Raw genomic sequence first — 23,394 nt, 5'->3', positions numbered from 1 at the left:
CCCCGTCTCGGAGCTCCCTCAGACCCCAAACCCCGTCTCGGAGCTCCCTCAGACCCCAAACCCCGTCTCGGAGCTCCCTCAGACCCCAAACCCCGTCTCGGAGCTCTCCCCGACCCCAAACCCCGTCCCGGGTTCCCCCTCGGGGTGCCCCGGCCGGCGCTGCGGTGCTGCCGCCTCCCGGCCCAGCGCGGTACTGCAGGTGCCCTCGCCGGTGCGTTCCAGGAGCTTTTCCTTCCCCTCCTCCTCATTCTTCTCGACTTCTTTCAGTGTAAAATTTCCCTCGTGTGTTTTTCCCAAGCAAAACCAATCAATGTAGCGCTGACAGGAATGGAAGAAGAAGCTGGCTCTTCTGCTTCGCTTTTCGTGAGGAGGGAAACTTCAGGGCAGTCTTTGTTGGTCCTTCACACCCAATTAATTAATGTTTACAATGGTTTGTTTAATTTGAATGGAGCTTTTTGTGATTTATTTCTAGTATTTTTTCAGAGATGTAGCCTTGGCCTGCCAGCACAGACAGGAATTGCATTAAAATAGGCTGTGGTTTGGTTCCTAGCAGATTACCTTTGTTTGGGATGCTTAATAACCCCCTTTTTTGTTAGGAGTGTGTGTGTATGTAAGGAGAGCCTTTCCCTGTGCCCATGCTGAGAAATACCCCCAGCTCAGATAGCTGGGTGTGCAAGATACCAGTGCAAGCTGCAGGTTGTGCCTTGGATGGTAGAAAACACCTGGAGCCCCAGGCAAGAGTTGGGAGTGGGTGCCCACCCTTTGCCTGACAAAGGGCTTGGGACCTGCAGAGCTGGCATTTTATAAGGTATAAGGGAATATATTGAGCTCAGAATGAATGACATTTTGGTTACATGTGCTCACTTTCAATGTAAATAAAGTGTAGCTCCAAAACCTCAGTCAGATGTGCCTGATTTTAGTGAGCTTTACAGCAAACTGAGTTTCAGCCTGACGTATCAAAGCTAAAAAAAAAAATAATCACGTGTGCTTTGTGCAAGATGATTCATTCTGAGCATCACTGGGTGTTGACAGAACTCTGAAGAAACCTGGTCATAATTTATTATGAATTTAGAGGTGCGTTTTGAGGGCCTTTCCTCGGAGTGTTTTCTCAAAGTGTTGCCATGGCTATGTTGAGCTCTTCTTAGTGTGTAATTTTTGGGGTTATGTGAATGTCCCTGGGGCCTTGTGCAGTCCCGTAGGAGTCCCAGTTGCTTCAGGATTTTTGGGGTGCTGCTGAACCACACAAGAACCGGTTTTCTTCCAGCCTGTGTCTTTTTAGCCCTGTTGACTAAGATTTGTTAAACTAACATGGCAAAACCCCCTCTGGACTGACACTCAGCAGGGATTTCAAACTCTTTGCACCTGTTTGGTTTCTTCGCAGAATTAAATTTACGCGGGAGGTGTTTGATGTGGATGGAGGAGGATCATGCCCTAGCAAGCTCCTCTTCCCCACCAAATCCTAGGACAGATGTTCCATGGTGACCTCGCTAAAAAGTGGCTTTTTGGGGGCAGTGTCACATCCCACAAATGACCGCTGCGGGGTGCTACAATCCTACCCAATTTCCCGACTCCTGGCGAGGAGAAAACCACCGCAGTTGTGGGATTATTACAGTTTCTTTCCGTGCAGAGTAGGGAAAGCAGCTTTTGGTCATTCGATGCAATAAGGGTATTTTATTGGAAGATATTCAAGGGAGCAGAAATAGATAATTTTTAAATTCTTTACTAAATGTCTGGGGAAAATGTCCTTATGATGTAAGTATAAATGTCCTTACTATGTGGGTGCAAAGAGGTTTATTTTTAAATATCTATCAAATAGAAACATCCAAGTCAAGATTAGTTCAATAGATTACATGCAGAAGTAAGTGAGGAATAGTTCAGATACACAATAGACAAAGCTACAGAGATCTTTAGTGCAGGGCTCAAACTGTAGAAACTGCCCTTTGACAACAAACATGGACCAACTTGCAGGTTTGAAATTTGTTACAGAGCAAAGCTGGTTGTTCTGCACTAGAACCTGTTGTTCTTTTAAATAATTTACATTGTTTTCAAGTGCTTATAAAAACTATACAAAGCTGAAATATTTAAATGTTTGACAATTATGTAAACTTTCATCACCTTTTAACATGAAGAACAAAATAACATAAAAGTGGATATAGATAAGTTTTTTCAATTAAAAAAAACAAACTAGGAAGAAGCAGGAATGATAACCTTACCTTTCAAAGAATTGCTACTTTAAAATTGCCTGTTACAGCATTTGCTTTACAAATGTTTGCAAATAGAAGCAATGTTAAAGAGAATTTTAATTATTGTACATGAGTTAAACAGGACCAGGTTTTTATATGTTAAATTATACAGACATCTGCATTTCAAGTTTCTGCTGAGAGCCCTGCCTTAGGGCTGCTCAGTTCTTGAGATCACTGCACAGCATTTGATTGTTGTACAGTCCCTTTGTTTTTTTCCATCAGAAAAAAAATCAAGATAATTTTTTGGGTGTAATTTGAAATTTGGTGGTATTCTATGCTCTCTGTCCATCAAATTTTCATATACAAATGCATACATGCGTAAATAAACCCAAGTGTTTGCTGCAGATATACTGTGGGGTTTGTGTTTTATGGTTTTGGCTTGGTTTTAACATAGACTCTCACACAGAAAAGAAGAACAGGGCAAGTGCTCAAAGGTTCATTTTGCTCACAGGAATGCAAAGAACTAATTACCTGAAAACCTATTTATTTGCCTGTACTTTTGTTCTGTTGCTCTTAGTGTGGTTGAAATGTTGCACAGAGCTTCACTTTTGATTCCCCTGTCTGTGACATCTGTCCACTCTAATCTCAAATTAGGATATTGTGGCTTTAAAAGAAGTATTGAAGTTCATGTAATAACTATGTGACCAGTCCAAAAGAATAATTTGTGTACTTACTTAACACTTGGATTTGATTTCGTTAGTGGCAAGTAGGATAGATACAGCATGATTTGTTCTGCTCTTTCAGAATTACGTTTTTTTTGATGTGAGTGTTGATTTCTTTACAGTAAGCAAAGTAAAACAACTGTTGGAAACAACTTTATGGTGGCATTAACTCAGGAGTGGCCTCACTGTCACCTGATAAGGGGAACTAAGTAAACATCGGCTCTAAGTGAAACAGTGCATGGAAAATAACAATCTGTAAAGGTGCTAAAATGAATTCAACAGTTTATGCAAATGTTACCTAATGTGAGTGAAGTGTGCTGATTACAGGCCAGGCTGTCACCTGGCTTTGGAAGGCAAGGCCACAGCTGGAAAACTGTTGCTTCTTTTCAGGGACCTGATTCTCTTCCAAAGACTTTTTTTTTTTCCTGTCCTTTCAGAAGGTTGAAGAGACAAGGACAGATCTACACTGCCATTTGGACAGGGGGAAAAGCTAGTTAATAACGCAAATGTGATGAAAATGTGGGTGCAGTGTTTGACCACATAATTTCACAGAAACTTCTTGTGGTGGTAGTGATTGTTTAAATCACCTGGAGCTGCTCGTGCCTGCTCTCAGTCGCGCCACTACAACTGTTACTGCAGCAGGATTGGGAACAAGTGTGAACTGGAGCCTTTCCTGGTTAAAGTTATCACAGTAAATCTTTGATTCCCTGATCCTGTTCTCCATGTCACCATACAGATAGTTCTGGTAGAAGTGGACTGAGCTGAGAGCTGTGGCTGGAAGGAAGGGTGAGATGCTTAAGCCAGTACAACTGACTGAAAACTAAAAAAAAAACCAACAAGTTGGTGAAACTATGGGTGAAGTCTTTTTGAAAGTGATTGCACTGCACACTTGTGGTGGAAAAAGAAAGAGGTGAGAGGCAAACCACAAAAATGAGGTGAAATAGCAGTTGGAGTAGCACATAAGGGCGAGAAAGGTGTGAATACGCAGGGCCTTAAAGCTGAAGCCAAACTGCAAATTTAGGGTGTGGAGGGGCATGAAAGACATTAAAAGTGAGAGTGACAGTCTGAATTTGCAGTGGATTGTGATAAGATAGAAGCCTAGGAGAGGAAAAATTACTGTAATAACTTTATTTTTACATGCATGCGTAACATTATTTTTGTAACTCCATCATTTCACATATTTAGCATGACCTTTAGCTGAGGAAGCCTTTTGGGAGATCATCAGATTTTATTAAAAAACAAACAGTGACAACAAACCAAAACAAGAAAAAAAAGTCATGTACCTGATTACTGTTAACCAATTCCTGAATGAGAAAATATTGGAAGAGAAAAAGAAATCGTAGTAGTAGGATTAGAGTTTAGCATTATCCGGGCCTAGTCCTAAATAATTCCTCTCTAACAGCAGTGACTTTCTTTTGTTTCCCTGGGAAGGATCCTATGCCACAGTAAGTGCTATATATGAGATGTCTCCCACTTGGGCATTAGAATCCCTTGGTGAAGCACAGACTTCTCTCAGGATTCTGTACCCTGGTCTGGTGCAGGATCTTTACATTCTCATGGCCACAGGGCTTCCATGAGCAGTGAGCTGGACTCGTGTTCTCACAGAGTAGGGGTGATATATCCACTTGCTACACAGGTGCTGTTCACCTGGGTGGTGGGTACCCTTTAGGCCTGACGTGCAGAATGTCTGCATGTGCCTCACAGCTGCTTTCTGGGGAACTGGGAAAGTATTTGCCTGCACATGAAACATGAAAGAAATTAGATCTGCTAGGCCTGTAATACAGAACGTATAATTTAGATATATAATAACGAAAATCCTGTTTTATACAGGATATTCAACAGCCCAGCTGTTTAATCCTGGAGAGGCTGGTTCAAAGTGGGGGGGAAAGCGATGAAATATGTGGGCTCATGCCTTAGGATAACACTGGCTGTAGCACCTCTTTTAAAAAGCTGCAGCTGTTAAAGGGCTCAAAGATGCTTTCCTTTTTTTTTTTCCCCAGGTATTTTTGGCAGATGATTGAACATGAATGGAGATTTCCTTTAGAAGGAAACCTACACGAGGCAGTCGCACAGCACGCTAAAAATGGCTGTCAAGAGAAACTTTCATAAGGTACCAGATATTCAGTTTGTTACAGCACAAACCAAATCAGCTTTTAATCTGCAGACAGTGAGTGACCATTGCAATCCAGAACAAGTAATGTCAACCAAAAGTACTCAAGGCTGTTGTTCAGAAGGACCAGTGCATGCATGTGGCTATGAAGCCTTTTAAGCTCATGGGCAAATCAGCTGCCTGCTGTGCACAGACACCTTTTCCAGTAGTTTCTGATAATTTACAAAATTACCAACCTTCTTTGACAGGTCACTAATTTTAGCATCCAGGCGACTCTTAAAAATTCGGGAGCTGTCTTTTTAGAAATTTATTGTTGCATTCTGTGCCAGACAGCAGTTTTCTGGTCTTTAAGCAGTTACTGATACTTTATCTGATTCAGGATAAAAGGGGGAAAATAGAAAAAAGCTCTTGGAAGACACAGAATCACAGTATTTCATGTTCTTACTCTAGAAATTAGGGTTATCAGCCAATTACTTGGAAATTCATGAGCAAGCTACAAACACTTAACGCAGCTTCTTTCCCCTGTTTTTATTTATTTATTTTTATCCTCGGAAAGTATGACGTTTCCCATTTCCTCTTGTGTATCTATTCAAAATGCTCTGTCTTTTGTCCATCACCTTCTGTTCCCTCTCTCAGTGATGATTCACCCCCTGCAGGGAGGGGTACATATCAACCCCTCATTTCTGTCATAGAGCCAGACCTCTTCCTTACTGGCATTTGTTTAATTTTGGAGGCTTTCAGTATATATTCTGTAGTACAGTCCCCTCTGACACTGTGGTGCTTGAAGAGTGTGTGTGCTTTCTGGAAATGCTGCACAGCAGGCAGAGTTCTTTCCAAAGAACTCTAAATATAGTGGGTAGTACTTCTCACATTGCTGTGTTTTAATTTCCTTCTGACTGAATTTGTGCTTTCTGTCTTTCCTTTGGTTTCTCTTTTTAGCCTTTTTTTCCCCTGCCTCACAGCCCTGTTTTCCCTTAACATCTCCAAAGCACTGAAAAGAATAAATAGAAGCTAATCTAACCTATACCCTCTCTTCTGCTTTAATAAAGCTTTTAGCTTCACCTCTCTCTCTTTTCTGTTCTCTCTACCTTTCTTTCCCTTCACTACTCCTACGTAAAAGAATTGGTCAGGCTGCAGCAGGACATGCAATCGTGGTGACTTAACACAAAAATCTGTATTTTCCGGTTGTGCCTCCTGCTGCAAAATAAGTGTGTGGACAAGAGAATAAACAGAATTTCAAGCTTCCCCTTTGACTGCTGACAGAATTCTTTTGTCTATTTTAGCAGAGCAGCCGAGTGGCTGAATACACGTGCTCTATATGCCCGATGTGCTTTCTGGCGTTTTGTTCTTGCTAATGACTGAAGGTTTGTAAATTTTTCTTTTGTACTTGGGCCACCATTTCCTCGAATCGAGAGGACTGGGGACCTCAGGCCTTTCCTAAGGCTGCTGCTGCCTCTCCCTCTCTGCTGTGTGCTCATTCTGCTTGATAGGCCCAAGTGTGTCAGCTTGGCAGCGTTCCCAGGCACCATCAGCATTACAGCATTCCCCGAGTCGGGGCTGGGTTAGCAACAAAGCATTGACAAATTCTGTGTATTTAGTTTTGTTCTCGTCCTGAACTTCATAGGGATTAGGATTTTTTTTTTTTTAATAGAATAATGTTAGAATAGAGCAGTCAAACAATGAGCATAAATGTTAATGACTGACAATCCTCACAATTACTGCCAGGAGGAATCAAATGTGGATGTTTGTGTGTTGGGGGTGATAACTCCGAGCAGCACAGGGCCTTTAGGTGTGCAATTAGAAAGAAACCTGTCTTGAATGGTTTGAACTATTAAAACTGATGCAAGTATGCACTGAATGTCATGAATTTGCAGTGTGTTCCTGCTGCTGTAGTGGGCTGTATGACTCCCTTTATAGCAGCACTCTCCCTAGTTTCTGCTACATTCCTAAATCAGAACAAACGGCCAGTGTAATCCACGAGGCTTCCTGCTCCCTGCCCTGAAAAGCGTTGCCAAATCTAAAAAGAGAAAATGGTTCCAGCAGGGACTCCAGAATTACTTATGAGATGATAATTTATACTCTGGGCTGTTAATCCGCTGTTGCAGCCTAAAATGCAGAAACACAAAAGCTGTAAGCACAGGGATAGGCTGGTTTGGCAGTTTCCCTGTGACAATGCTATCTCAAGAAATAATCTGAATGCACTATGGGACAATGCAGAGCAGGATGATTAATTTTACTGAGTGGCACAGTTGTGAGTCATGTCGGCTCTCAAGCAGAGAGGTTTGTGTGGTAAAGTAGTTATATCATGAAAGGTGCTGTATGGAGGTAAGGGAGGGCATTAGTTTTATTTGCAGTGATTGTTTCTGGGATCATTAGCACTGGATTAAAGGTAGAGCAAAGTGCACATTCTGTCTGCAGTCTTGTCGTAGATTTATGTAAGAGAGTTTTCTATAGTCGGTTTTGCACAATCCTGCATGCTGTGTTGGAAGAATGTTTATTTTGCTTTGGTTATTTTAGCTCATTATTTAATAATTATTGTTCCAATATTAAGCTTCTCCCTCTACAACTTCATTTGTTTTTTGGTTTTTGTTTAATGAATAACCCTTTGATTATACTCAATATGCTTCACAATCACCTTTTCATCTGTGGTTTCCACTGTAATCTGTTCATGGCTATAGAATGATAATATTGAGCTATATAATATAGATGCAAAATACTGAAGAATAATGTGAAGGCCCTTTCTAAAGATTTAACCTTTAAAATCTTCATCTGGAGTTAAGAGTTTCTACCTTCCTGGCATAGTGATAAATCCTCTCACTTTCACTGCATCAGGGAAGAGAACAGAATCACACTTTTTAATGAAAAGCTTGGGAATTGGCCCAAGATCAAACCGGTGGCTTACACGCCGTTTTCTCACTCTGTTTCATTTGCAGCGTTTTAGTAGAAGGTAAAAAGGCAGGGCAAAAACACCTGAAACGCCGTGTTTTTGTGGGGGTAGACAGATAAGCTGCCACGCAGAGAAATCTCTGTTTTTAGGGCCTGCGTGGAACCTTAAAAAGCCACCAAGTCCTAGAGGGTTAACGGACAGGAAACTGCGGTTGCAGCCGCTCCTAAGGAAGTCAGTTTTTGTGTAACAGCCTGGAGCAGGCCGAGAGGTGGGGGCCGGAGGGTCTCGGTGTCTGGGCTGACATCGATATTTTTGGTTTTGGCTCCGCAGCGTTTTAAACACGGGGAAGGGCACGCGCCGAGTGGCAGCAGCTCCTCCGTGACAAAGCGATTTCTATTCCACAGCAGCTTTTCTGGGGGGGGGAAACGAGACGTGAATTTTTCCTGTCTGAGGCTCGTTTTCCCCCACCAAGGCTCAGCTTATCTAGAGAAATCACAGTGTAGGTACGCGGTCGCAGCGGCACATGTCAATATATTTAAATTCTGGAACAGGAGAACTCTTCTCTGAATTCCGAGCCCATTAATTTCAGTCCCCGCTGAGCATGTTCACTTTCGGGTAAGTGTTGCTCTGACGTGAGGGCACCAGCAAAGCGAACTCAGCGCCGAACAAAAGGGCGGCTTTTTTTTTTTTTTTTTTTTTTTCCCCTTTTGGCGAGCCGGGGCGAACTCTTTCCCTCCTCCAGGTTTAGAACGCCTTCAAGTAACGGCGTGTTTGAGGCACATCTGCTGGGGCAGGCAGTGTGGGCCCGCTCGGCCGTGCCGGGCAGGCGGTGTGGCGGCGGCGGGGAGGGCGGCCCGGGGGCTCGGCGGCTGTGCCGGGCCGGGCCGGGCCTAGCGCGCCGGCCTTGCCCCGCGCCCGGGATGGCTCCTGCTCCGGGAGCCGCACAAAGATAATCGCTCAGGAAGTGTCTCGGCCAATCCCCCGCCGCTTTACATTCGGATTCGCCGCGGCGGCCAATCCGGGCGCGGCTCTCATGCGGCAGACAGATGATCAAGCCGGAGTGCCAAGCCCTCCCTGCCCGAGTACTGAGAGCCTGTCCTCCATGTTTTATAAGTATTGACATAACACTGTGTTAACAATGCATCCACAGAGGTAAGCCTTGCTTTTTACCTTGCTTTTTCTCTAAGGCCTATGAGTTGTGGGTTGAGAGCGTGGTTCTCTGTGATTTCTCGTGCAAAACTCACACCACAGGCACTTATATTGAGTTGGAACTGTTTAAAATTTTTGCTTTCTTGGGTCACATGGTTAGTAGCCATTAGCCACAGCTTTGTTTTACAGTCTGGCAAAGCCTTGGCATACCTAGTTCTTCACAGGAGGATGGTGTTTTTAGAGTTTATCAAGATCCTGGTATTCCAAAGGAGCTTTCTGTCTCTGAGCAGTTTGCCAGCACTATTGTCTGTTGTGTCACATGCCTGCTGGAGAGAAAATGGAAGCTAGGGAGCAGATGCATTTAACTGCCCTACAGGGAGTCAAGCAGGGATAATGGCAGACAGAAGAACAGGCAAGTTTACCTTTCTAAACAGTGAATGGAACAGCTAAGATAAGTTATCTCTGAGAAAATATGGGATTTTTGAAAACCTAGACATCAGCAAAAAGTGCTAATGGCAGATTGTAGATATTGGGCCTAGGTGGTGGTGTGCTGTTGCATCATGTTTTTTATGCAGCTTATCTTAACTTAAAATGATTATTGAACCTTTTCTCTTGCAGGAGTAATTAATGCAACGCGTTTCTCTTTCAGAAGGACAATGTATGGTTAATATTTTGTTCCTTTAAAAGGGAGTTTTTATGCTGCAGATTTTGGGAATGGGGTGCTGCTCAGTAAAATGCAGCAGTGCATCTGTTTACAAATCTGATGCTTTATGGAAAATGCTTTTGAACTGTTAGCCTTCTTGTTTTACATAGTTCAAATAAACTAATGTACCTTTTATCTGTGCCTTTTTGTTTTATATTGTGTCAGCCACAGTTCTGTGTTGTGGAGTCCAGAAGATGTAAAATCATGTGTGGTTCATGACAGTAGTACATGTTGTTCTTTCTTGGTTTTTTTTTTCCTTTTTTTTTTTTTTAAACTTTTGGTTTAATGCTACGTAATTGTTTCAAGAAATGCCTTTTTGATCAATTCTCAAATCTGCCAGCCTGTTGTATCTTCTTAACTGGAAAAATGAGATGAGTGCTTGAACAGTTGGTAAGTAAGCAGCATGCTACTCTCTGAACATTTTTAATAGTTTTCCAAACATTTTGTTTTTACTGGGTCAGTTAGTGCAGTAGATGAAGTAACGTTAGTGGTTAGTCATATAAAAAAATCAGATTTGCTTAGCATCCATTTTAAGGGACTTGTACATGTAAGCTCTTCAGTTTGAATGCACTGGTTTTTTAATAATTTGTCTCTAAATTTTGAAGCTTTTACTTCCTGTTTACCTCAGGCCAGTGAAAAATACTGTACTTGCTGTTTGGTCATAGATCATTAATTACCATGTTTGCAGGGTAAAGCGCATTTTTGCCGTTCCTTGGGCTTTTCAGTGTGATGAAAGTGCTAGTGCTCAGCAATGAAGTGACCTTATGAAGTAAAGTAAATAATGCTTAATGAGCATATGTTTCTGATACTATACGAAGTGTAATCTCAGACAAACTTGGTCGATTTATAGCTAATTTAGAACATTTTGTGCCCTTTATGAAGAATTTAATTGTAACGCTTGCATGCTTGTTTGAGCAAGCTGTTTTTCAGTGATCACCAGGGCTGTTACAAAAGCAGAGGAAGGATGCGCTTTTGTGCTTTTAATGTGATTTTTGCACTTGTTTTAGCAGTCCACACACACATCCATGATTTTAGGGAAGAGCTGAGAGCTAGGCTAGCTTTGCAGATGACTGCACTGAGCCACAGTACATGCTGACTTTCCTAGACCCTTGCCATGGATTTGATAACATTCTATACCATAGCAAATTACTTGTTTACCAGTATGAGTATTTTACTTTGACTGTCTTACTTTGATTAACAGCTTCCCCCCCCCTCCTCCCGCTACCCCCTTCCCCCATCCCCCAGGATTAGATTATAAAAATGTCTTGTTCAGTTTGCAACCTGAAACACTGCTGGGGTACCAATGGATTTCATGTGATAGCATTTTTGTGTGCAATTTTAGTGCATTTTTCAGCATACTCAAAAGTGCTGACACAGCTAAGAAGTTATTCTGGTTTTTGTTCTTCCCTTGCCAAATGACCAAAAATTACGTTTGGGCGTAATTTTCCTGACAGCAGTTCATACACATCTAGCAGTTTACTTTCAGTCTCGAAGAGCGAACAACGTAATATTCGTTTAATATGAGGAAGCAGGAGCGAGTGATCTGCAATCAGAAAGCCTGTGTTAAAATGGCTCCCCCAGGTTTTGTTAAACCAGGATCTGTTTCAAATCTGCACCTCCAGACACGCCGCTGACAGTGAAGCACATTTGTCTGGGCTGCCCTCGCGCGGGTAACGGACCGGAGCGTCGCCGGCCTGTTAAAAGTTCACTATTTTTAATCACTCGGATGCAATTCTTTTATAGTTCACAAAAAAACAAATGTCTGCATTGCAGCAAGATGTCTGAGGCAAGGTAGGGGCAGCAGCGCTGTGTTTCAGCTCAGCCCAATCGCGCCGCTCCGCCAGCGCCGGAGCCAATTGCTGCAGCAGGCAGGTTACAGATTGACAATTGCAGTGGCAGGGCTGAGAAAGGCCTTCTGGAAATTTCTGCCATCTTTGTTCCATCTAAGTAAAGCAAATTCAGCCAAGCTGAAGAATTTCATGTGTTTTTTGGTGCTTTGTCAAGGTATGGTGTTGTCGCTCACTCTCCTAGGTTGCATAATAAGCAGCACTCTGCTGATTTTTTTGCTGTTCGGGACAGAAATGGAATGTGGGGTTTTGTTCAAGTGACAGACACAGGGGAAAAAGCACGTCTGCTTTCTCCCCAAGATTTGACTGGACTGGATCTTGTTAATATCACAATTAGACAGGACATGTATGAAGCAATGTAGCTGAGGTTTATTCAGCTTGTAGCAAATGGCCATTATTCTAATATAACTAGCAGTTAATCATATAATTGCACTGTAAGTTTTCTGGCTACTAAAGAGTAATTTGAATTGCCCAGGATGAATATGATTAGCCATTATTATTTAGTGCCAACATCCAGTTACTTTTGTAATTAACTGGACAAAGAATGCAGTGGGGGAAAACAAAGGAGTGATCTGGATTATAAATCATGGTGAAAGCAGTAGCTTTTTAAAAGCTACATGCCTTTTGCAGGCTACATTCTTTGCAAGCAAACTGTTTTAGTTGGAAGCTAAATAGTGCTGGGGAAAAGCTGAGTAATTTCTTTAAACAAATGACACTACTTAATATACTGGGAATGAAGAAAATGCAGAGTATAAACCACTCCAAATGTGACATTCACCCCCCCTCACATTAGGTAGGAGTACTGAAACATAGCAGAAGACCTACGTGGCTGCTGAGAAAGCATGAAATAAAAGGAACTTCATGCTCAAAATTCTTAAGTAGGTAGATTACATTACAAATTTAGCCCTTTGGATCAGTGTCCATAAACTTCAATTGGCTCATCTTCCTGAGCCGTCTTCCATTTTGTGATATCACTTTTGCTTGAGTTTTTGTTTTCTTGTTGTTTTGTGGGGTGTTTTTATTTCTTCTTTTTTTTTTTTTCTTTTTGCTTTGTTTTCAAGTGTATTGTACTGGATCACTTTTCAGCTACTGGCAGTGTGGATCCAGTAGCTGAAAAGTGATAGGTCATGGTCAGTTTTCCATATTAACGGTACCACTCCAGCATAATTGGTTAAAGGGTTATAAATCTGAGTAAAAGCTCTCCTCTTCTCTGTATGGGATTCAGGGTATTAATTTGGATTTCCTAAATATCTTGAAATTTGAGCATAACTTTTGCTCATGTAGAATGTAGTAGATGGCAATTTTCAAATTTTGTTGTTTGTGGATCCCCCCAGTATTTTTCCCATGGGCACATGAATCCCATTAGAGTGAATTTAAGCCTGTTAGACCAGGTTTGATTTACTTAGTTATTGTCTGCAAACCCCTTAGTGGGAGTACACTGACTTGGAGGGGTCTGTAGACTGGAAACCATCATAGCAGGCCATCAAACTTGGCCCTTTAAATTGTATGCAGAAAGTATTTTAAATATAGTTATTAATAAAAACGCCTCGTATTCATGGGTTAAAGTCTAATTTAGCAACAGCTTCATAGGAACTGAGTTTCATTTATTTGATAGTTGTCTGTCATTATGTTAACCCTTTACTGCCTGTTGCCATAGCATCTGTGTTTCACACTGTGAGATTAAAACCATGCTCTAACAGGATGTTAACACTCTTAATTTAGCCAGCATAACCCTTTACTTTCAAACATGATTGTTCTCAAATTATATTTTTAGCGTCTGAAATCTTGTAGCTATTTGGTTGCCTTGCTTGGGCCTCAGCTGTTTGGTTTATAGTCTTAAAGATGACTGTGTGACACCAAGGATCTCCCTCCCTCCCTCCCTCCCTCCCCTGATTTTTCTCTTTTGTGCAGCTATTTTGAATGGACACTGAATTAGAGTAAGGTTTTAAAAAGAACCTGTATGTTCTTTAAATGAGAAATAGATTTATCTGCTTGTTATCAGAGGTAAATAGCTTAAACATTGCTGTGCACAGATATGTGAACAAGCCTTTTGCCTATGTTAATTGCTTAATACAAAATGTTATTTGCTTACAAATAACAAATGGAGCGTTTTGCAGGGAATTCTACAGAAGGAAACGTAAAACACGAGGTGCTCAAACTGGAGAGTGAAGCTAAAAATCGAGTGATTTCCTTAGTAACCTGTGACTTCACAAATCTCCCTCTCCTGTGCCTTTTTTTAGTTAAACGCTCGGATGTCAGGTGTCCTTTTGTCGTTCTTTACCATTTCTGATATTTAGATGCTCGCTTTGAATATTGCCCTGCTGTGTAAACAGGAGCTACTGGTATTGAACAAAGTGCTCCCATTTTAGCTCCAGTCCAGGAGTGAGGCAGTGCAGTGCTGGCAGACGCCATTTTAAGAACCCTGCATAAATAGCATAGCTACCGATGAGTAAGAGACTGTTATAGGTGAGTGCTTATACAAAGCTGCTATTTATTCAGCAATGGCATGCTAATATATATTCTTTTTTTTTTTCTCTCAAATTTTTATTGAATGCAAGTTTTTTTTTTTTTTTTTTTTTGAAATCATTAGTTAGAATTGCTGCTCACAGATGTGATGTAGGAGAGGCAGGAATTATCTTAAGGGTGAAATTCAGTTTTAGTGCTTATGGTCTTACATCAGGTTTTTTTGTTTTGTTTTGTTTTCTGTTCATGAAAAGGAAATTAATTCCATAAATACATAGTTCTTGATTTGAAATTAATGTGTTATTCCCTGATGTAGATCTGGATTGTGTATATGGGCATTAGCTGTTTCGAGTGGTTTTCCATATCTGTCAGTTTTTCTTGGTTAAATGTCAAGGTGCAGTAGTTCATCTGCAACTTTTAATTGCTCTTTGTAGTTAATATAGGTTAGAGCAGCTTTAAATATTCTTGCATATGGACATTTTTTCAGGTAAGTACTACTGTTAGTAAAGGAATGATTTTCCTAAACAGAGAAGTCAGTATTTTGTTTAGTGGTGTGAAATTTGAAAAACTGAATTTTATACTAAAAAACTCTACCCTCTCTTCAGTTTAGTAGAGAACATATTTAAAAGTTAGGCAGCTAAGTTATTTTTCCATTTTTACGTAAGTATCAATAAGTCTTGTATGTTTGCAATCCTTATTTTTTTTTTCTTTCTGTGCCCAACTCTCCCCAAAGGAATAACCTCCACCCCTTCTACCCTCATTCAGGCATGTTAAACTAATTTGTATGGAACAAATTAGTTTAACATTGTAGAAAACAATTTTGTTGTTGTTGTTGTAAGTTTTGTCAATATGAGTAGGGAAGTTTTAAATGATTAATTGGTGTTCTGTTCAATTGACAGGAAAACTGGCAAAGCTTAAATTTCAGTTGTGTTCTTAAAACATGTTCCTCTGTGTTCATTCATCTTAATTAGGAATTAAGAGTAGCTTTCAGAATGACTTAAGGAATTTATTGTATTCACCTGGGTACTTAATGGAGTGTATTCCAGTATCATTTCTGGTCTGCAGCCTCAGACCATCACATTCATACTTGCATGACAGTAATGCATGCTGGCTGAAATAACTGCTCTGAGCCCTGCAAAAATGAATTCTCAAAATAAAACTCTCCAGAAGAGTCTACTTGATCACACAGTTACTGTTTCCATAGAGCCATATGTTTGTTCATAATTATTTTGCTGCTGGTCTTAATTTTCCTTTTATTTTCTTGTGGGTAATAGTAAGGTACCTCTGATTAAGGACCTGTTTTTCTGGAATTATTTAATTGGAAATCTTTTACTAATGAAACACCTGCATTGGAAAGTTTGTGCTTTGTAAGGTGCAAAGGTGAAAAGATCTGGCAGGTTTAGAAAAGTTACTGTAAACTTTATAATGTATTTACAAACTTGAGTTTCAAAGATGACCACTACAGTCATCACTGCCACCATTCAAACAATGTCATGTTGTGCAAGTCATTACACATTACAGCAAATAAAACAATGGCTTTTGAAGAGCTGTGAATGGGAAGTATCTTTTACAGCTATGTCTAACACACTTATTTCACTGTTCCTCCCCAACTTTTTGATTATTTTTTTTTTTCAGAACAATCTCTGTGATTTTCTTGTATTTGTGCCCTTAAAAGATTAATTATAGCAGAGAATATGGAGGTGCATCTGTTCCTCTGAGGCTCAGTTTTCGTGGTGCAGGAGGTAATTGCTGGATTTGGTGTGAGTTGTGGGTGATGCACAGGGTGCACACGTGTGTGTAGGGAATGTGCTCCTCCATTGCTAAGGAAAATGGGGACCCTTGGTGTCAAGTGGTGAATGCTTCAAGTGTTGATTTATACTTCAGATCTTTGGGAAGGCCGTCTTGAGGCACCTTTGATGTGATGTTTGCATCCCTGACCATGGCTGGGGAGTTGGAACCGGGTGATCTTTAAGGTCCCTTCCAACCCAAACCGTTCTGTCATTCTGTGATTCATTGTATCAGAGATGTGGTTAAGATACTTTGTTCATCTTGGAACTGTTCATGAGGAATGGTTTTCTTGCCTTTATATATCCATTGCCAGAACACTCAAAATGGTGATGGCTCAGGTTCCTAGATTAGGCTCTTTATATGGGGAGAGACAGATTTAGAGCTGAAAACCCCTCCTGTGCTGTAACTAATATGTAGGAGTCCTGCCCTGTAACCCCTGAAGGGCTGGGTTTGGGCCCAGGGCACAGAACATCCTCAGTCAGGCTGTAAGTTCCCTGGTACTTTGATCAGAGGAGCAGGAACAGTTCCTGCTCTGGTGTTGCTGTGTTGATCCATCACTCCCATTTCTCATCCAGGATTCATGCACAACTCTGTGTATTTTAATACTGACTTGGAGCAACTACTGCATCTTTGTTGTTGTATCATGTTCCCCTGAGGTTGTGATTTGAACAAGATGCGCTCGATGGATTTGGATGAGTCTGGAATAATATGATTGCTTTAATGTAGCTGAAATGTCAGCTGCTGCTGAAAGGATGTTGCCCTTTTCTTCCATCCTCATGTGTGGTACTCTCCCATTTCCCACATGTCCAGCTGCACAGTAAGCTACATCACAGAACTGACTCAGTTAAAATAGATGGGATTTCTTGAAACATGAAGTTAAGGGTTGGGCAAACCATTCCTTTTAGTAGTAGCCAGTGTAAAATGATCATAAGTCTTCAACCTGAGTCTTGTAAAGACTTGTATGTCCTAGTCTGGGTCTGAAACTGGATCTGTATTTTAGAAGCAGGTAATGTGCACTGCCAAATTACTTCACTCTTGACAGAATTCCTGTGTATGATTACATGTTTGCCTGTATGCATTATTGATCATATATACATGATGTTTTAAAAATAGGGAGTTTGTTACAATTTGGTGATATTGAAATAGGATTTTATAAAGAGGGAGGGGAAGAAAAAAAAACCAATGCAGCGTTGGGAGAGAACAATGAACCCATCCCATGAGCCCGTCCCTTCCCATTGCTTAGGAGAGGACTGGGCAGAGGCAAGTGGTGCATGAAATGTTTTGGTGTCTGTAGCCCACTGCCAGCTCTTCTTTGCTGGAGGCCCCTGGGAAAGGGTGTAACAAATGTGCAGGATAATTGATCTGCCCATGCATAGTAAATGGGTGAGCGTTGTAGTACCTCAGCTATGTTATGCATTTAATCTGCCCATGCAAAATAAATCTGAGAAGCATTGTGCTACAGTCAACTGTGCTACACATTTACCCTCATTCTGGTCCTATGGGTGCCTTTCCTTGCTCCTGCAATGATCAGAGTAGTCCATGAGATGGGAGGTGGATGCTGGTAGAATAGAACCTCCCTTCAGTGTTTTGTGACTTTGTAAATTATTTCCCTATACAAATGACAAGTAGAGTGTAATGATTTCTGGAATTCATGGATCTTCTGAGCTTTGGCATTTTCATACATTGAGCTTGGTTAATTTGTATTTAAAATTTTTGCTGACATAACTGTGTCGTTTTAGAAGTGTGAAAGGAGTTGCAACCCAACCCCCCAGTAGCTAATAGTTAATTAGAAGTAGTTTTGTCAAATACCAGATTAAAAAGTCCTTCTGCTATTAAGTTTTACTTTGTTTAGGAATATCTTTTAACTTATAGCCCTAACAAAACTCCTACTAATATAAACTGTTTGTCAGGCTGAAGAGTTTCTCTGATGTAAATATAACCAAGTCCTCACTGTTGTTTCTGAGCTCTGATGAGCTGATCCAGGCACACTTATACACAGTGGCTAAAGCCAAGGTCTCTGGCTCTCCTCTTGGCCTGTGTCCCTGGAGCTGGGATGGCTGAATGGAACCTCAGTCCACTCCATAGCAGCAGAAATGGATAACCTGCCCTATCAGTGCAAAAAGGGCAGCAACTTCCATGGGTAGGCTGAGCAGTAAATTGTCACTGTAGAGGAGAGGATCTGCATCCCCCATGGCTGTTGTGCTCTGGTGGACACTGTGATACCTGCTTGAGGCACCAGAACCTCGTTTGTGTATCATTTTGAATTTGGGTTTGCTTCAACATGGTATGTTTTCTTTTACCTCACGTCTGCAATAGTCAGATCTCCAAAACTGGTGTGTTAATCAATCTTCATTCTAATTCACTTTTCCTCTCCCTTCCACTTTCTTTCCCCAGAGTGACTTAACTAGTCAAATTCGGTGAGTTGCCTTTTTATATGGCACCACTATAAAAGTAGAACATCAGAATGTGAGATGTAGTTTGTAATAATTCAATCCTGCCCGGAGCAAATAAACACTGACTGTGTTAAGGTTGAGTGGTAACAGCTCTGTACTGTTTACTCTTTGTTATGGTTAATAATTAGTGGAATTGTATTGCAAATAAATTATAAATATTCAGTTTTCTGTTATGTAGTCTGGTTTCAAAATCCTTAAAATTATTTATGAAATAGTGTTTAAAATTGCACTTTAGCTTCTAATTTTGCAAGTTGTTCTGTGTTGCTAAGTCTGTTACTTCAGCTAATCTGTTCATAAGTGCTGATGAACATTTAAATGTTGGCAGGCATCTGTCCACATAGTTTATCCTAGGTTAGGAGCTCCAAGGAACAGAATTCCTGTTTTTCTGTCGCACACATGCAATTTATACGTACAGTGCCATAATCTTCACTACGTGTTACAAGACTGTCCTTAGTATGAAAATGTTACTTTTGTGATTGGTAACTTGCAGTTGTATACATGTACCTGGATTGTTTCTCAACATGTTTTGATCAATGTATACTTTGGCAAACATCAGGCTTTTCATTTCACCAGAAATTTTAATATAGTTGTGTTTGACAGTGTTATGTTGACCTTCATGGATGGAAGTTAGACATGAGAACAATACAGTCTCTTAAGTATTCTAATTCAGCTTTTTGAATCCTGCAGCTTGGCTGAAGAGGAAATAAAGGCAGAGCAGGAGGTGGTGGAGGGGATGGACATCTCCACTCGATCCAAAGGTGAGTAAGAGGAGTATTTCATCTTGGTTCTACAACACAACTGTTTGTAAACCAGAATACTGAGACTGTGTCATCTGCCATGAAGCTGCTCTTGAGTGAAGGCTGAAGATTCATTGTATTTTTTTACAATGACTGTTGTATGTTAGAAAGTGTTTCAATTTTTGCTTGATTTTCATTATACATCAAACCTACACACACACATATTTCAGTGTTATTTCAGATTTATGAATAACTAAGATTAAACTATGAAAAACCATCAACCTCTTGTATTATCTCACTTATCATGGCTTCCTTTAAAGTACTTTTAGATTCTGTATGCAGGAGAAAAAAGTACTAGCAGTAGCAGCAGCAAAAATAACAAGGTAATATTTCCTACAGTAAGGAATCCTATTTTTTCTAAGGATAAATAATCACAGTAGCATTTCTGTTTGCACAGAAACTGGTCCCCTGAGCAGCATGTATTTCATGGGCATTCATGTATCCATTCCTGACATGAATTAAACTTGGTGGAATTGCAGGTGTCTGACAATTTCTGTCCTGGTTTCGGGTGCTTTTCCTATGAATGAGTTACTACAGGCAAATGAAGTTTTATCTCTCAGTATAAAGAAAGCTAAATTTGTAACCATCTCTATGAGTGTAAATATTCCCACTGTCATTTGGAAGGGGGAGATGGAAAAGTCCTTCAGTCGGAACACTCACATGGAATTGTTTACTCCAGTTCACTGTAATTCACTGTCCATCTCCTTCTGTACTTGCAGCTGAGTTTACTTGGAAACCTTTTCTGTAAAACAGCAGCAATAGCTACTACCATCCTTTTAAAATTCTGGCACTTAACCCACTTACTCTTCACATTTCTAAAACAGGGGTCATAAGTCGAGTTAACTCCAAATATGCAGAGGGAGTTGTCTTGACAGTGTGGCACAGATCATCTGCATTCCTTTGTTTTTTTTAATGGGGTAGCCTGGGTAGATATCGTGGTTATAAAATTGAATTCAGGTCTTATTTGCCCGAACAGACAGTAAATTTTCTGGTTTCAGTTCTCATGATACAGTTATATGAGATGGTAGGTATGATCCGGCACCTCAAAAGATTCAGTTCCTCCTTTTGTCCCTTTGTCTTGTCCTTTTCTCCCTTCTGTCCTTCTGGTCTTGCATGTTAGCCTCTATCACTGGACTGCTTTTGGTGTTTACTTCTCTCTGTATTTCAGTTTTCTAAGCCAGCAGAAAGTTAATGTTTTTGTTGCTTTAATGGTTGCTGCTGAGTGGGGTAAGCTCCCAGCTCTGCACTCCCACTGCTCACTTCCTCTGGGGTACCTATCACATCCCAGCCACCTGGACTCTCTAACCAACTTAAAAACTGAAGCATTTTTCTACTGTTGTAGTGACCAGTTTGTTTGTGAAAGAGTTTGATAATACAGACTTTGGCATAAGAGGCAATGGGGTTATTAGATGCATTTGGCTGCCTATGAAATCTCACCTTCGTTTCTCTTTAGAAAGACTTTGGCCCACAAAGTTCTGAACTAGTGGGATGGTGGCAGCAGTGTCTCCACTCGTAGCAATTATCTTGTGCAGAGTTTTGCTTTGTGTGTTTTAGAAAGGATGTAGATGAGGAAGTTGACTCTATAGACAAACCTGAAGGGCAGCACACAGCTCTTTGTGCTTTGTTTGGGTTTTCTGTTGGTGTGAGAAGCCTGTGCAGGAGATCAATCCCTGTTATTGTGTAACTTCACACTTGGCCTAGAGAAGCGGATGTGCTGCAAGTCTGTAACCTGACTTGCCCTGCTGCAGTTTGTGCAGCTCATGTGAGGCTGTGTCTAAAGAAAGCTGTAGGAAAATACATTTAATTGCTTTAAAACCAATTAGCCTGATGCAGACCTCCTCATGAACATTCTTGTTTTGGTACAAGCAGTTTAATTGCTATAAATCAATTCCAGTTGAGTTTAAGCTAAACTAAACCATGCATTGTTTAATCTGTGACACGGGTGTTAACACAGCCTTTGAATTGGTCTAAGTAACGTGGTGGTTTCAAAGCAGCCTAAGCTGGTCAGACTGCTCAGTGCAGCAGTTTTGTCCACTTCCTTCCATACCTAAGCTGGCAGGAAACTAACTGAACCATAAAACATGAACAGTTTTCTACTAGCTTAGTGTGCTGAAACAGCTTGGTAGGCTGCCAGAACTGGTTAGAGAGAGGGCAGGAATACACCAGTCGGGTGCAGGAAGTGCAGAGCTTTGTTAGCAAGCACTTAAATGGGGTTAGGCTGTCATGAAACCAGAGCTTAAAGCTTACACTTATTACTTTATAATGTGACACACAAGAGTGAGTGTGTAGCTGGGGTCAGGGCTGTGTAGCCCTGTGTTTATCTTCAGCTGCATTTCTCTTCTCCTCGGGCTTCTGTTGCACAATCAGCTGTATCAAGCAGCTGATCTGGCAGAAAACTGATCATTTTTTGTAGTACCAGTTTTGCCTGAATCATGAACTCATTAACCCTACTAATACACAAAAGGGCCTGTCTGCAAAAAGTGATGGGGACAGATGAGGGGGGAAAGGGAAGAGGAGTAGAGTTACTGTAGCAGTTATAATTTAGGTCTGCTTATAAGCTGTGCATGTGCAGCTTTGCTAAAGACAAGGTTTTAAAATGCGCTGCTCTCTTGATGAGAACAGGAAGGTGTAAGGAACCTGAGAACTGGAAATGGGAAATGACAGCTTAAAGAGGATGCAGAGAGTCCAGAAACATAAAATGGAGTCAGCAGAGGATTGCTGTTTAATAAAGGAGAAAGGCTGTGGATGAGATTATTATTATATTTTGTCCTCTGCGTATGATACGTTAACATCTTGCTATATTTCTGTTCCAGCACTATGGACTGCTTTTTAACCTTGTTTATTAAATATTTCAAGATGGGGCTTGCAAGGTTTCTGGATAAATGCCTAAGCATTTCCAGGTTGTGGTTCCAGAGCAGCATAACAAACTTAATTGTTTGGTGCAGTTCTGTCTTCACTTGTACCTCTTCTCTTTGGACAGAATGAACTCTCCACTGAGCTTTGACTTCCATGTAGGTTTTCGTGCATTTCAGCCTGGTAGTGGAACCATTCCCTGTTTAGTGCCCAGTCAAAAGGAGCTTTTAAACCCTCTTCTTCCCATCATCAGTCACACATCTCTTCCATTGCCTTTACATCTATAGAACTCGGGTTCTACACCAGGACTTGGGTGTAGAGGTGGTTTTCTACCTACTTGTCTCCCTGAACCAGATTACTGGGGAGTTGGACAGATGATGGACATGGCTGGGAGCTGGTCATTAGATGGTCTTAGCCTGGCATAAAATCATATACTGCTTAATGGTGAGGATTCTGACTCCTACAGCTTTTGCACAGCAGCGGGTTTATGTTGAAGGCTTTGGTCCCAGGGGCTCCTCTCAGTGGTTAACTGTTCAGCCATAGTGAATATGAATACAAAATGACTAGTTAAGTGGACTTCCCAGAATGCATTGTACATTTTGCAACAGTTTCATCACAGCACATCGTGTATCAGCTTTCTTTGCAGAGATACCAAGTATTTAATCACACAGAGATGGAGATTCTTAACTGCAACCTGAACCCAAATCTGAGACTCCTCCAGTGAACAGGCACCAGCCCCAGGGCCTTTGTCTCTGGTGCAGAGCCCCTTGTTATCAGGAGTCAGCTCTGGGTCCTTGGAGTGCCTTGGGGCAGCAATTCCCAGCTCATCCACACCTCACAGCTCCTTACCTTGCAAGTTGTTGGAAAGTGTTTCTTTTTCATCTTCCAGAGCCCTACAGTGAAGAAACAAGTAGCAGTGTCTCCTCATACTTGTGTAAAACTGTAACGTAGTAGGAGTTGAGCAGAATTTACACAACCATGGCTGACCTCTGGTTATTTATGACATTAAGCAACTGGATTGGGTTGATTACATGGGTTGGTGTTTCTGGAATGTAAACAGGGCTCTGGTGGTTGATTGCAGTTGCATCATGTTTCAGAGTTCTGGCAGAAGATTGAAATGGCTCAGAGTTGAGTGTAAGTTCTGACAGATTTATCCATGATTTTGTTAAGGTGTTTTGAAGATAATTAACCTTGCTATAGTATTACAGGTAATGGATTTGAAAAATTGTAAATCTGTTAAGAATCATTCAGGATAATAAATTTAACTGTGAGACTTCACAATTCATGAATTCATATCAATTATTAATTGAAACCTGCTCTGTCAAATTGAACTGGAGTTAGTATTGGTATGTTTTCTTACAGATTTCTTCACTGTGTACTCTCCATACCATTTTAAAGGACAGGCATTCAGAGATTTTGAAAACTGACTTTCACCTAGA

General features: G+C 41.0%; 1 protein-coding gene across 6 annotated transcripts in view; it reads left to right on the top strand.

Moving 5' to 3' along the window:
- The first annotated feature begins 7,619 nt into the window (after positions 1 to 7,619).
- The window catches only part of ZMYND8 (zinc finger MYND-type containing 8), a 52,735-nt gene continuing 36,960 nt past the window's right edge, over positions 7,620 to 23,394 (top strand). For 2 of the 6 annotated variants that reach the window (XR_001876137.1, XR_001876138.1), the window contains exons 1-2: positions 7,622 to 8,517; positions 18,993 to 19,063. Coding sequence is in view for 4 of the 6 variants with exons in the window: in XM_017822672.1 (XP_017678161.1) it covers positions 8,504 to 8,517; positions 18,993 to 19,063 (85 nt within the window). In the remaining 2 variants the exon portion in view is untranslated. Of the gene's footprint in view, positions 8,518 to 8,934; positions 9,055 to 18,992; positions 19,064 to 23,394 lie in introns of those variants that run through there. The other 4 variants (XM_017822672.1, XM_017822674.1, XM_017822671.1 and 1 more) reach the window with 4 other exon arrangements.

The sequence above is a fragment of the Lepidothrix coronata genome, unplaced genomic scaffold (genome assembly GCF_001604755.1).
Source record: "Lepidothrix coronata isolate B3197 unplaced genomic scaffold, Lepidothrix_coronata-1.0 Scaffold99, whole genome shotgun sequence".
Classification (NCBI taxonomy): Eukaryota; Metazoa; Chordata; class Aves; order Passeriformes; family Pipridae; genus Lepidothrix; species Lepidothrix coronata.
This window is presented reverse-complemented; position numbering and strand designations above follow the sequence as displayed.